The 12921-nt window shown below is 39.8% G+C and overlaps 2 protein-coding genes across 3 annotated transcripts; both read right to left on the bottom strand.

Moving 5' to 3' along the window:
* Positions 1 to 999: 999 nt before the first annotated feature.
* On the bottom strand, positions 1000 to 6541 carry cist1 (colon, intestine and stomach enriched 1). The gene is made up of 4 exons (XM_085372024.1): positions 6481 to 6541; positions 4312 to 4767; positions 2527 to 2690; positions 1000 to 1044 (listed from the first exon to the last, which is right to left on the bottom strand). The coding sequence occupies exons 1-4, from the start codon at positions 6539 to 6541 to the stop codon at positions 1000 to 1002; spliced, it is 726 nt and encodes a 241-aa protein (XP_085228150.1).
* Positions 6542 to 8390: 1849 nt separating this feature from the next.
* mpv17l2 (MPV17 mitochondrial inner membrane protein like 2) lies at positions 8391 to 12671 on the bottom strand. 2 transcript variants are annotated; one of them, XM_085372994.1, is made up of 6 exons: positions 12617 to 12671; positions 11631 to 11849; positions 11097 to 11258; positions 10724 to 10800; positions 10187 to 10315; positions 8391 to 9066 (listed from the first exon to the last, which is right to left on the bottom strand). In XM_085372994.1, the coding sequence occupies exons 2-6, from the start codon at positions 11818 to 11820 to the stop codon at positions 8968 to 8970; spliced, it is 657 nt and encodes a 218-aa protein (XP_085229120.1). In that variant the 5' UTR covers positions 11821 to 11849; positions 12617 to 12671; the 3' UTR covers positions 8391 to 8967. The 2 variants fall into 2 exon arrangements, with proteins under 2 accessions (XP_085229120.1, XP_085229119.1); XM_085372993.1 differs by lacking the exon at positions 8391 to 9066 and having other exon boundaries at positions 9984 to 10315.
* Between the last annotated feature and the right edge of the window lie 250 nt (positions 12672 to 12921).

Below are 12921 nucleotides of genomic sequence, written 5' to 3'. Positions count from 1 at the left end.
TACCTGTTTTAGTGCATACAAATACACAAGTATTTTTTCTATCAGTAATAAGAACATGAGCCTATTGTTTAGTGTTTTAACCATAAAGATTCTGTCAGTGGCCCCACAGTTTTTCTGATATTTCCAGTGCATAACACATTTATTAGACTACCTGCTATTAGAAAAACAAAAGAAAAATATTTTTGAACTGTGCCAAAAAGCTCATTTAAAACAAGTTTAAAACACTGAGGATGTCTGTAGGAAGTCAGAAATTAATCAAGCATGACGTTCAAGCAGTAATTGTTCTGTTCAAGAATGCAAGTAAGTAGGTTTTAATCAAAGTTAATTTAATCATAAACTAATGATGCCTTTACTCTTTTTATTCTATTTTTATAACAACAATATTTATATTTTAGCATTAAAAATATGATCTTAATTTAAGAGCACACTGGTGGTTTAACTATTACAGAATCATTAAAAAATGATTTTGGTAAGTACCAGAATTGTTAATTTATAACAGCTATGGCATAAACCTTACACTGGCCGGTGGTCTAAAACATGTGCTCAGCACTGTGACTTTTTGCGTCTGAGCTTTGCTTGCACAGAAGACCTCAGACCCCACAATTCATACATCATATATGCCACTCCAGATAAGATCACATTTGTACACTTGTACATTCCAGTTATGACTTTGTTAAAGCGTTATGTAAAATCGAAATCTGCACTCTTATTAAATCACCAGTGTAATTCTGAGTTGTAGTGCTTACAAGATTATACATGTCACCAGTTTAGCAAGCGTTATGTATGAAGGTTTACCTTTCAGGCTGATTTTCAGATTTTACTATGGAGGAAGCGACAGTTGTAGTTAGCTGATTACACTTAATTAAAACCAAAATGAATGAGGCCAAAATATTTCACTGGCATTGAATAAAGTGCTACGTAAAGCCGAGCCTGATGATGTCAGAGTCGTTCGGCAGGTTGGACCCGTCCCGGGCCTTCGGCGTCCACAAGCGCATTCTGTCATTTCGAGTAGTGGGCGAACGGAGACTCCTCATTCACTTTGCCCTGAGAGTTCACAGAAAACAAACAACCCATTCACAGTTAACCAGCAGTCAGCGTGGTGATAAAGTGCCTGCACTGAATGTCCAGTACCTGCTTTACCATCTGAACTAAAGTGGTTCTTTTACAGTACAATGTGTTCTGTTGTTTTTCTTTTATCCGATTACAGTGATAGGCATTCTTTTCCCCGTTCAGATTAACAATAGGTGAAGTCTTTGCGGTCCCGCTTTAGGCATATTAATGTAATTAACGTTAAGGACTGACAATCAGCTGACGGAGACAAGCCTCTGAAAAAACCGTCTTTTTACCCGTTTTAAATGTTAAATTAGTGAATGTGAGAAGGGATTACCATGTGAAGATGAGGTTGAGAAACTCCTGGGAAGGGAAGCTTAAATGTTTCATACTTATCTTATTCTCTTTTCTCATAATGTCAGGAATAATCAAAAGGAAATTGCTAAGAATGTGTGAAGAAAAAAAGCGTCATGGATGTGGTCATACATGGACATTATCTAGATCATATTATCCGATTTCTACAGGGGATTGTTTGTCATTTATTAACCCTGCAAGTTATCATTAAGTCCCGACCTGCTCATATTGGAGGATCAGTTGTTTTTCAGCTCATGTTGTCGGATATGTAGCTCGTACGGTATAAAGTACACTCCAGCACAATGCCCAGTCATGCAGCAATAAAGATTTACACTCGTAGAACACCTTATAAAGAACACTGGTCCGTACAGCGCTGCAGGTCTTGTTTTGCAGCGGTTACCAGAATAGCAGTATTTTATTCTATTTCACACATATTGGCAGCCTCATTGTGGGTCATCTGAAAAGTCTTTGTGATATTGTCTCTGCACACTAGATACATACATGAACTTGTAAGTGCTCCGTAAGTGTGAGAGAGAAGGTTTGCTTTTCAGAAATCCCATTCTTGATTAGACCCTTGCTGCTGAGATTGAGATATGCCAACAGTTTAAAACTATCTGGCGACGCGCTGATGCGGCTCTAATGATAAGCTTCTCTTGAGAAATAGTCACCACACTTTTCACACACAGACAATCCACTCACACTTCCTGTTCGTGTAAATGAGAAACCACTGTCCTCATTACTAAGGAGACAGGAACAAGAAGAAGACGACATTTAATGCTGGGAAACTTTTACGTGTTACTCATGGTGGGGGGCTGACAGTTAACATCCCCGTGAAGCAAAATCCTGGAACGTGTTGGCCTTGCTCCAAATCCATGTTACGGGCAAATCCATGTTTTCTACGTGTTAACCAGCACCTGCCTCCCCCTGCTGGGATGAGTAACCTACAGCAGGCAGAGCCTCATACTAAAACTCATGAATTATATTCTTGAAACAATATTCAAGAAGTTTGTCATTTTGTGTGTTTCAGTGCTGATTTTTAAGATGTATACCAGACCTACAGTAAGATTAAGATTAGGATTCACCCTCTGGAACTGTGAATATCTGTCACGTTTTCTATCTCACCATCGGCATATCTTCGAGCCTCTCAAAATTGGATCTCGGCGATCGGATACATTTCACTGTGAGTACCACGAGAACGAGGGCGAGGACGATACAGAAGATGCAAATGATAGCGACTAGGCCGGGGTTTGACGCCAGGTCATCTTTTTCCCAGTCGGGTGAAAAACCTGAGGGGGAGACAAACAGAGAAACGATGAGATAAACAAATGCAATATTTGCTGGACACAGCTGAAATTATACTAATGTAAGAAGAAATCATATTTGCTTTGCACAAGTCACACCATTGGTTTTATGCCTCATTTATTAATTGACTTAAACAAACAACTGCCCAGGGGAATTTATTTGTCATGACAAATAAATTCCCCTGGGCAGTTGTTTGTCACTTATGGATATAGTTGTTTTTCTCATCACAATGCTTATCCAGTTTATCACAAGCCAGTATTCTTTGTGTTATTGTTCTTTTCAATAGATGCAGCCTTCCAAAAACTTATGATCATGATAACAGAGCTGATCAGAGAAGTCAGGGACCTCCGTGAGAAGTTCAGAGCCTTCCGTTAATCCTGCAGCACTGACCCTGTTCATGCTAGGGTATTGCCTCTGGATTAGCCATTTAACAACATAGACGAAATGAACTGCAATGACCGGAGGCAAATAAAGCAATGGTAAGTTCTTAAAGTTTGCTGATTTCTGCCTTGTGACTTTCATATTAATCAGCCTGGTAGTTTAGATGCTTTCTCCCTGCTGAAGACAATAGACAATAGGTTATTCATATTTAAGCTCTAATTTGGCTTTTTTTTTTTCTTCTTTTTGTGTTTGTTTGTGTCCTAGATGGTCTGACTCAGCGGGTGGGGGTAAACGCTGTTTCTGAGTTTGCCTTCGCCCAAGCAGTGCAGAAATGTCTCCGCTACCCTTCAGAAAACATGGGTGGTGCAGGATGCCTGATATCCAGTTTGATCCCAGAGTAAACTAAAAAAAATAAGTGACCTGTATCCAATACATGTAACAAAGAAACTTTTTCAAAAATATAATAAATTACTTTGTAATTGATACAGAGATGTCTGTCATTTTTATTACATAATGCCAGATGCTTCATTTTATAGGGATATTATTATGGACATGACAAATTGTAAGACAATGTCCAGTATTTTATGGGTTTCCTATTTGGGGATCATATACAATTGTCTTTTTTGCAGGTTTAAGTATTGCTGGTAATTTGCAGCGGTTTTTTATTAATACAAATACCTTTTAAGTACTGATTTTTAATCATGACTTTATTGTTTCAATAGTAACCAAGGGTGCAAAAGTGATGGAAAATCAACATCAGAGTTCAACAGTGATTCAATATCAGAATCTGAGATTGTTTCAACATTAACAGTGTTTGAAAATTTGACGTTGAATCAATGTCAGCGTTCAACATTGATTCAATATCAAAACATGACGTTGTTTCAATATTAGAAAAGGGTGCAAAAGTGACATTGGGTCAACGTCAGATTTCAACGTTGATTCAATAGAAGCACCTGATATTGAAACAATGTTTAGTCAATGTCTCCTTGCTATCTGGGTCTTGTCATCAAAATTTCATTGAAACCTGAGAAGAAATCCACCATAACATGCAAATGAATTTAATCTGTGCACGCAAAAGCATTTTGTTTGTTTTAGGTCATAAAGTATGGCACTGCTATGTATAAATTTGTCCATCTGTATTGTTTCTCACTGTCCTTGAACCCCCAAAAGTGCATTAATTTCTTTTAAAATGGCAAAAAAAGAGCGGACTGGATGTTTTTTGACCTGTGTCGGTTGTGTTCACAGTGGTGGTTGCAGTGATGTTTGGTGATGCTGATGCAGATGGGAGCGTTGTTTCAGTTGGCAAAGCTGTCTCATTTGATGTCTGGTTGTTTGCTGTGGTTTGAGGAGGTGGGCTGGGGGTGGTGTCGTCTGTCTGCTGCGTTTTTGGTGAAGCCGAAGTGATGATGGTCGTGGACTGCACTGTCGTTTCAGCTGTAGTTAGATGTGTTGTCGTTTCAGCTGTAGTTGGATGTGTTGTCGTTTCAGCTGTAGTTGGATGTGTTGTCGTTTCAGCTGTAGTTGGATGTGTTGTCGTTTCAGCTGTAGTTGGATGTGTTGTCGTTTCAGCTGTGGTTGGATGTGTTGTTCTTTCAGTGGTAGTCTGGAGTATTGTTGTTTGTGAGTATGGTTTGTTAGTGGTTGTTTGTGCAGTGGATGAGCTGGAGGAAGTGGTGGTTTCTGCAGAGCAGCAAACAGCACATAAATATAAGATGCTGCATTCACACCTTATTGAGATAATGATCAAGTGGTTTGTTGGCATCTTAAAGGTGCCAACAAACCACAAAGAAAGTTTTATTTACATTTTTTCCATACTTGCACTGGATGTTTTTAATGCATGAGAGCACTAATGCAGACAAGCATGGCTTAATGCTGTGCACTAACCCTAGCCCTTCCTATTGACAGAGCATGGTGTTGTTGTAATCATCAAAAAGTTCTGACACAAAATAATTGCTTTGTATGATTTTTTTCTATAACCAACTTTTAGATCATTGAATATCCCAGAGTTTGAATAGCAAAATACATATCTGATGTCTGACACAGACTAACAGAACGTTGCTGGTACTTAAATTTTTGGTAAACTCTATAATAAGGATATATTTCAGCTGCATTTTACTCAAAATTATTGCTGAAAAATCGTTTTATTGAGTGCAAAATATAGTACAAAAATAAATCCCAGGTGATTCTGAAGTGGTCATGTAGGCTCTTATTTCACATTTGATTCGTTTTAATCAAGTAACCCTACCTTAACCTAAATATAAGCTTTATTATCACAGATTAGAAATTTTGAATGCTACACCTTTAAATTCACTATTCTGGAGTTTTGCCACTATTACTTAAGTCACATGTAATTAACATGATAGTAATGATGCATTACGCAAAGCTCACTTTCATCATGGAACTCTGTAAGTTTCATCTTCTAGTCACCGCCCACACCCACTCACACCACGTTTATCATAAAATCATGTTAAGGAAGCTACGTATGTTAGATTCACATCCCTGAGACAATAACAATCTATATGTGCATCATCTTTGTGGCCTCGGACTGTTTATGAAGACGGTTTTAGATTTCTTTACGGAGCCGTGTGGGATTGAAGTTTGGCAGGTGTTTGAGTGTAGGCACTTTAGGGTTCAGGTTGGGGTCCTCATCAACACTGTAGCTGCTCTACCTGTTACTGTTTTACCCCTAAAATCCGCTTTGTGTACAAAGAAAACACACCGGAAAACCTTCAAACTATGACGAAGCTGAGATTTTAAGTGGTAAATACATGAGCGTTTAGGAGCTTTAAATCACATAACTGTACTTGTACAGTTATGCGATGTGGGCAAAGATCCAGAGGAGCTTAAGGTAAGAATGCTGTGACAACTTTCTGAGGCAAGAAACGACTTTAAACTTGACAAAAGAACAAAAACAAAGTAAATTTCAGAAAACTACGACATGCTGCAAGTGTCTAAAAGCAGATTGTGTTGGCGCATAGCAGTGGGTCAGGTAATATTAAAGCAATTGCAACGTGTGTTCAGTAAAGTGTTTGCCACAGGAGGCTCGACTTCAGCTCACTATCACTGATTAAATATTAGCCCCAGTCTACACCCAGGTGTGAACTTCCCCTTATGTTTTACAGATACACGCTTTACTTATGATATGAATTTTGTAGTAATGAACAGCAACAGAATGAATACAAATGTGTCTGTGACAACACACGGTTGCTTCTTATTACACTTAAAACAAGAGCCAGTGCCGCGCTGCCACAGGCAAACCGGCCGACTGTCTCTCACTGCACGAAGCTTCCTGTTTGCATAAATTTGCACTTCTACAAGACTTCAGCCTAACGTTCAAACATATAGAACACAAAATTTTGAGAAGTGAAAACTTGTTGAAAAATGCTGACTTACCACTGATGACTGTCGCTGTTAACAGGGACACCAGCAGAGTGAGGTGCATCGTTGCGGGCATGTTGAGAGGGGAAGTGGCTGGCAGTCATATCAGTGACATTCACAGACAAACGCACATGCACACACATGCGGTAACTACATCCTTGACAGCAGGATGTGCTCCAAACACGGGCTGTTGCATATCAAGCATTAAACCCTTCACACTATCAGTCAATATTTAAACAAGGTTGTGTGTGTTTGCTTTTGCTTCTATTCCTGCTGCAGGCAGCTGCAGATTAGTTTTTACTTCTAAAATAGATTTTAAACATGAAAGTTGTCTCATGCTGCCAGCTGCAATGACCTATGCTATCCCAGGTCTTTTACTCTGCACTGTGCAGGCTGCTTATGCTGCAGCACAGAGCTGGACACTTTATTTTTGATGAAACAAGAAAATCATTTTGTCCACTGCACGTTTGACACTTTTGTTGAATCAGGTGCAGTGGAGCTTATTTCTGCCTCGCATGTTATTCTTTTTAAGTTGAGTCTTCAACTTTACTTTCTTTCATTTTTATGCTGTTTTAAGGTTTTTGATATTGTGTACATCACTGAAACTTTATACATACAGACCAGTCGTTGTGTAAATTTGACTTCTTGGCATCCATCCTTCCCCTGAGACCATTTCTGATGAGGCCTCAGTGAACAGTAGTGAACAGTAGCTGAAGGGTCAGGTGTGTCTCTCAGGTCACGTTTCGGGTCTTTTCTGGATGTTTTCATTTTTCAAAACGACGTGACTTTCAGACATCGTTCATCTGCTGTAGATATTCAGTTGTCTCTTTGTTTTTCTTAGGTCACACTGCCATCCAGAGGTTCCCAGCTTAGAGCTCTTTAGGAACCTCCATGCTGGCACAACACAACACGCGGTGTTATCGTTGGCATATTTCAGACTCGGCCAAATAAATGGGAACAAATTATGCATTGTTGTGATGGGCTGCTAGCAACAACATGCCCTGCTAATGTTTCCTCTGAAAATGGTACAGAACAAGGACTGGAGTGAAAATGAGTAAAAAGGCAGTCAATGTCCAAAGGAAACAACTGAAAGAGATCTAGGGAACTATTGCTTAAAGCCACTTTAAAAATCCAAGAAAGTCTGGTTATTGTGAAGGAGAATATTTGAAAATGAGGGGTGGCTCAAGAATTTTGCACAGTATTAAAGAATACATTTATATAAATGTCATTCATATGAGAATAACTGTAACATTGTCCCTAATATCTCCTGTTAAAACACTAACACAGTGATGGTAATAGCCTCCTCCATTATAAGGAGGGCAAATATAACCATATTTACTTTTGGGTTATAAAAATAAGGGGGGGGGGGGGGGGGGGGCGCTTTATCCCATTTAATTCTCAATTGCTTCAATATTGATAACATGTTGTAACATAATGTGTCCAAACTAAAGTATATGGATAATTAGGATAGAACCACAAAAGTGCCAAAAGAAAGGTTTTTTTTTTATTTGATTTGAATTTATGTGAAAATAAATTCTTCAGCATTCAGAAATCTTAGACTTCTGATACATGGCTTCTCAGTTCTTTTACACAGGTAGTACACCAATGATGCATTTTATGTGGAGAACTCTGGGAAAATATTTCATATAATAAATACATTATACGAACGCAGCAGCAGCACCGAAGATGGTGTCGCTCCCCACCCTCACAGTGTTTATGCTAACACCATTTATACTGGTTTTTCTCCCCCCATCATCACATAAACTAAATCATCACTGGACCAGCCAAAGCTAAAAAATAAAAATCATCAATAAATTAAACTGGTAGAAATATACAGTCAGTTTTACAGTAACTAGTGAAAAACTACTGCACAGTTAAAAATTACTTATTTTCAACGGTTATTCTATGTGATATGACAAAATACAAATAGATCCATAATCATGCTTCATTTGACCTCAGAGGGTCAAGTTAAATGGAGTGATTGACATTAAAACAAACGCAGCACTGGATGATATATTAAGGCAATGTTCAAAGACGCGGTTTGCTGCTGAAGCAGTTATGTAGTAGAGCTCTCTCACATCAATATTGATTGTTTTTTTTGTTTTTTTAATAAAGCATATTAAAAAAAATAAAGTAAAAGCATTACTAGAATCAGATTTAAAATTTGGGTCCAATGACTTTTGGGACTTTTTAAACCTTCCCCTTAACAGCCGCTCAATTCACTCTGACAGTAAATGCTGTACCTGAGGGCAGTGAAACAGCTTCTCATCCATGCGCACATCATTCACACATAAACAGACACATTTAAACTCTTTGGGAGTTAAGAAGAAGTGTACCAGCACTTTAACTTCAAACTTCCCAGAGACGCATCAGTTTAAATCTGAGTGACCAACACAGGAACACACACTGTTGCATGAACACAACAGTCCGACAGCAGTTCCAAAGGGAGGAAGAGTATAAATGCATAAAAACAGCAACACGTATCATCTCTACTGAGCTTCTTTAAGCCTTCTCCTCCAACGGTTTGGACTGTGGCAGCACTTCCTTCTGTACATCCGCAACGTTGCTGTCTAATGCCAGCTCAGCATGGGGGTCGTCTTTCTGTCAAGACAATACAAATCAGTGGATGCATTGACATGATCAACATCACTTCACTTTTGTACATAAGTGATTAGAAAAGTCAGAGATGCAATGAACCTCATGGGCAGCGCTGGTGAGTAAGAGTCCCAATATACCGTATTAATCCTTTTGAGCTCATACTGAGCCTTTGTAGAGCCCCTCAGTTCACCCACTGTCAGCCTCCTGCTTAAAGCAGCTTTCCTCCGACTGGCTGCCTGTATACTGGAACCTATGGTTCAGCAGGGATGGCGTTGGCAGTACAGGGATGGCCTGTCTATCTGCAGGGAGCTCTGCTGTATGATGGAGGCAGCATACAAAGTATGTGGTGCAACCCATCTGTAGATCATTCCCTCTTGTGCTGTTGTTGGTCAACCAGCCGTGGAGAGAGAGTTCATTTGACATTCAAAGAGCTGAAGTGAAACTGTTACAAACAATGAATAGTGTCCACTGTAGCTGCCTGCGCTTTCCATGCTGCTTTTCTTAATCTTTGAAATTTTCTTCATACACAGCAAAATCTCCAGTGTTAAATTAACACTGGAGAGTGTCTATATGGGTCCACACCTCTGAGTGTTAAATACAACACCGTTGAGTGTTAAATTAACACTTTTGACAGTGTTATATGTTTGGAAAATAACTCAAAATGTTAGAAATATTCCAGTGTTAGAAAATCAGCACTGCTCAGTGTTAGCCATTGTTAATCTTCAAAACTGACTAGGTTACTTTTAAACATATAACACTGTCAAAAGTGTTAATTTAACACTCAACAGTGTTGTATTTAACACTCAGAGGTGTGGACCCATATAGACACTCTCCAGTGTTAATTTAACACTGGAGATTTTGCTGTGTAGTTCTTCCATTTCTGGTGAACTCCACTGTCACACTCTTCCCTATTTCCGCCCACTTGTCAGTCAATCAGCATAGAGCAGAAACATACCATCTGCTTCCAGTGACACACAGTTTCAGCTCCATTCGCCATCCCAGAGGAAATGTGTATGCAGACAGAACACACACAGCTGGGAGGAGCTGCACACAGCACCGTACAGCTGTTAATTGGTAAAATAAGAGGTAACAAAACCAAAAACTTCCTGTGTGGTTGACTTACTCTGTGTTTGAGGTAAGAGAGGTAGGTGTCCCACCCTAAGGTGACAAAGTTGATGTACACGACGCGGAACTTGGGCGAGAGAAAGTAGAAGTTGATCATCTGAGCAGCGGGCCAAACACAGCAGTCTACCTGTCAGCAAGAACAACACACATAAGATAAACAAGCAGGTACTAATTACTCAGAGAAACAGACAAGAGGGGGGAAGTGTGCTCCGTCTGCTCAGCAGGTTACCAGCTGAGACTGGGAGGTTTTATCTGCTCTGCTGGGTTGGGTTTTTTTTTTTTTTTAACCTTCTGAGTAACAACAACAACCTCAAGATTTAAGACAGAAGAGCACAGAGCTAAATTACTACATGTAACTTATAGTCGTAACTCGTAAAGTTCCTCTGTTTGCCGTGTAGAGCACAGTTATATTTTATATTACTTAATGTTCAGCTACAGTTTAAACGCTAAATTCTCATCTTCTGTTAAAGACAAAGAAGAATTTCAGTTGGGATGAATGAAGAACAATTAATGTTCAACCTCCAGGTTTACTTACCTTGTAAAATTCCCAGAACTTGCCTCTAAACTCTGCCCATCCTTCGGATAAACTGCGCCCCTCCATGAGATCCATACCTGTGATAAACAGTTTTCTGTCAGACATGCGTCAACGCCACACTTTATTAAAACCACCCTCAGATAAGCGCTCTTATAAACATGAACTGCTAAATTTGAGCCTACTCGAAACAGATACCCTTTGAACCCCATATATGTCTTATACGCGGGGGTTTTCCTTACCCACATCTTTATGCGCAACCTTTGCCTCTGTACATGATCTCTCAAGTGTGCGCGTCACTGACAAACTGTTCATGTGCTCACACCCTGAACAACGTGTGAGAAGCAGGACTTAGTACCAGTAAAATCCTTCTCACCTAAAAAATACCACACGCCCAGGGTCGGGGAAGCAACCAGCTGGTCCACCACAACCTTCTTGACCAAGGTTTTGAGAGCTTTGCCCGCGTACACTCTGTCCAGCCAGACGTACCAGTAGTGCAGGAGAGGACCCATGGAGCAGCCCACGGCAAACATGCGAGCTTTGAAGCCAAACAGAGAACAGCCGTGCATGAAATAAATCATGATAGCCCAACATGAGATTATTACAAAATAGTAGGAGTTCCTTTTTATTTTGTAAGAATTGTTTTTTAAAAAGTGTTTAAGCATAATCCTGTTGGCAGAATCTTTACTGCTGACAACTACATTTGTTTTTGCATATGTTCTTTGGCATGCTCTCCTCTGTATCCCCAAATCAAATGATAATTCTAACAACAATGCAGATGCTTTTGTCCAAAATTACTTGAGTTCATTATATTTTTATTTTAGAAACTGTACAGATCTGGAGCTCTCCTGCATATCAGCCAAAATAAGAAAATGGTGTATGACATTAAATGCATAAAACTCTGTGTCACCTGTTCGGCTCCAGTCTCTGATTTTGCCAGGATCCCTGTGTTTCTCCCGAGTCTGCTGTAGGATGTCTCCCAGAGACAGCATCACCCCTCCACTCATGATATTGGTGACCAGCAGGTAGCGGCCTTGGAAGAACGGCCTCCAGGAGAACCGTATCCGGACCAGAAACTCTTTACCCGCACGGGGAAGCATGATGTTCAGACAGGAGAAAGTACAGTCATCTGTGGAGAAGAAGGAAAAAGACAAACATTTAGGGTTCATGCACGGAAAGCCAGCGGATAGGTAGATTCATTGTACTAAACAAATTGTAATAAAAGGAGTAAAACAAATGACACAACTTGATCTTCCAACACAGGGAGAGAGGAAATATAATGCTAGCTGACACGTGGAGGCATGTTTGTTCACCTGTGAGTGTAAATGCACGTGCCTGTGTAAATTACCAGTCAAATACTAAAATATCGTGAGATTTAGCGAGAACACTACTTGGTCCCTATTATTTGTTGATTTTGCGCCGCACTGTTTTCTCACTTAAAACCTAAAAGCAATTTTATGTGCACAACGTATATTATATATACACAAACTGCGAACCTCTGTGAGAAGAATACCACATATGTAGTTTAAACACCACTACAGACTTTATTAATCTCCGAAAGTGCTGAAAAAGCTGTAAAGCTCCGAGTTCAAAGTTCAACTATCCAGCTGCTGCTCGTTAGCTAGTTTCTGGTCTAACAGCTCAGAGACGAACACTTTATGTTTTCTGTTTAAAACAATCCAGTCCCGGTCGGCACTGACGTTTACATGAAATTTTACATTCGGTTTTACAATGATACCAGTGAACGCGACATGCAACAGAGAGACAGATGAGGCGAACCTGAGCCGGTATGTGCGTTTCCGCGTAGATGATGCGTTTCCCTGACTTAACAACGCAACATTAATAAACACACTAATCCACCAGCAATGAAGAGCGAAACGACGATAAAAACCTTACAGGAAAAAGAAGTTTTTTTCTTGTATCCGCAGACTGCATCCACGACCTGACGTGCTCTTGGACGGGTGAGCAAATGACTGATTAGCGCAGTGATGTGATGGCGACACCTGCTGGTCGGGAGGAACAACGAAAACTCGTTGTACAAAGAACACCCACCACCCACGTTCTTGGACACCCCACATTTCTTTATATTTTGCTTCCAAGAAGCCAGACTCTCGTGTAATTTTTTTAAAGTGGTTGTGAGTAAACGTTTTCCAGACTTCATGATAGTCTTTAAAAGCTTTTCTTGGATATTGGCCGTGTTT

Source organism: Diplotaxodon limnothrissa, linkage group LG15 (assembly GCF_057381915.1).
Source record: "Diplotaxodon limnothrissa isolate DT_005_m linkage group LG15, D_limnothrissa_male_GT1.1, whole genome shotgun sequence".
Taxonomy (NCBI): Eukaryota; Metazoa; Chordata; class Actinopteri; order Cichliformes; family Cichlidae; genus Diplotaxodon; species Diplotaxodon limnothrissa.
Note: the sequence above shows the minus strand (reverse complement) of the source record. Positions and strands in the feature narration are given on the sequence as shown.

Excerpts from the sequence above, each read along its gene's own strand:
- cist1 (XM_085372024.1), bottom strand. The coding sequence starts at position 6,541 with ATGCCCGCAACGATGCACCTCACTCTGCTGGTGTCCCTGTTAACAGCG. Across the intron at positions 2,691-4,311 it reads TGTGAACACAACCGACACAG|GTTTTTCACCCGACTGGGAA; the intron begins GTCAAAAAACAT and ends TCTCCCCCTCAG. Across the intron at positions 1,045-2,526 it reads GGCTCGAAGATATGCCGATG|GGCAAAGTGAATGAGGAGTC; the intron begins GTGAGATAGAAA and ends GTGAACTCTCAG.
- mpv17l2 (XM_085372993.1), bottom strand. The coding sequence starts at position 11,820 with ATGCTTCCCCGTGCGGGTAAAGAGTTTCTGGTCCGGATACGGTTCTCC. Across the intron at positions 11,259-11,630 it reads CAGAGACTGGAGCCGAACAG|CTCGCATGTTTGCCGTGGGC; the intron begins GTGACACAGAGT and ends TTGGCTTCAAAG. Across the intron at positions 10,316-10,723 it reads AGTTCTGGGAATTTTACAAG|GTAGACTGCTGTGTTTGGCC; the intron begins GTAAGTAAACCT and ends TCTTGCTGACAG.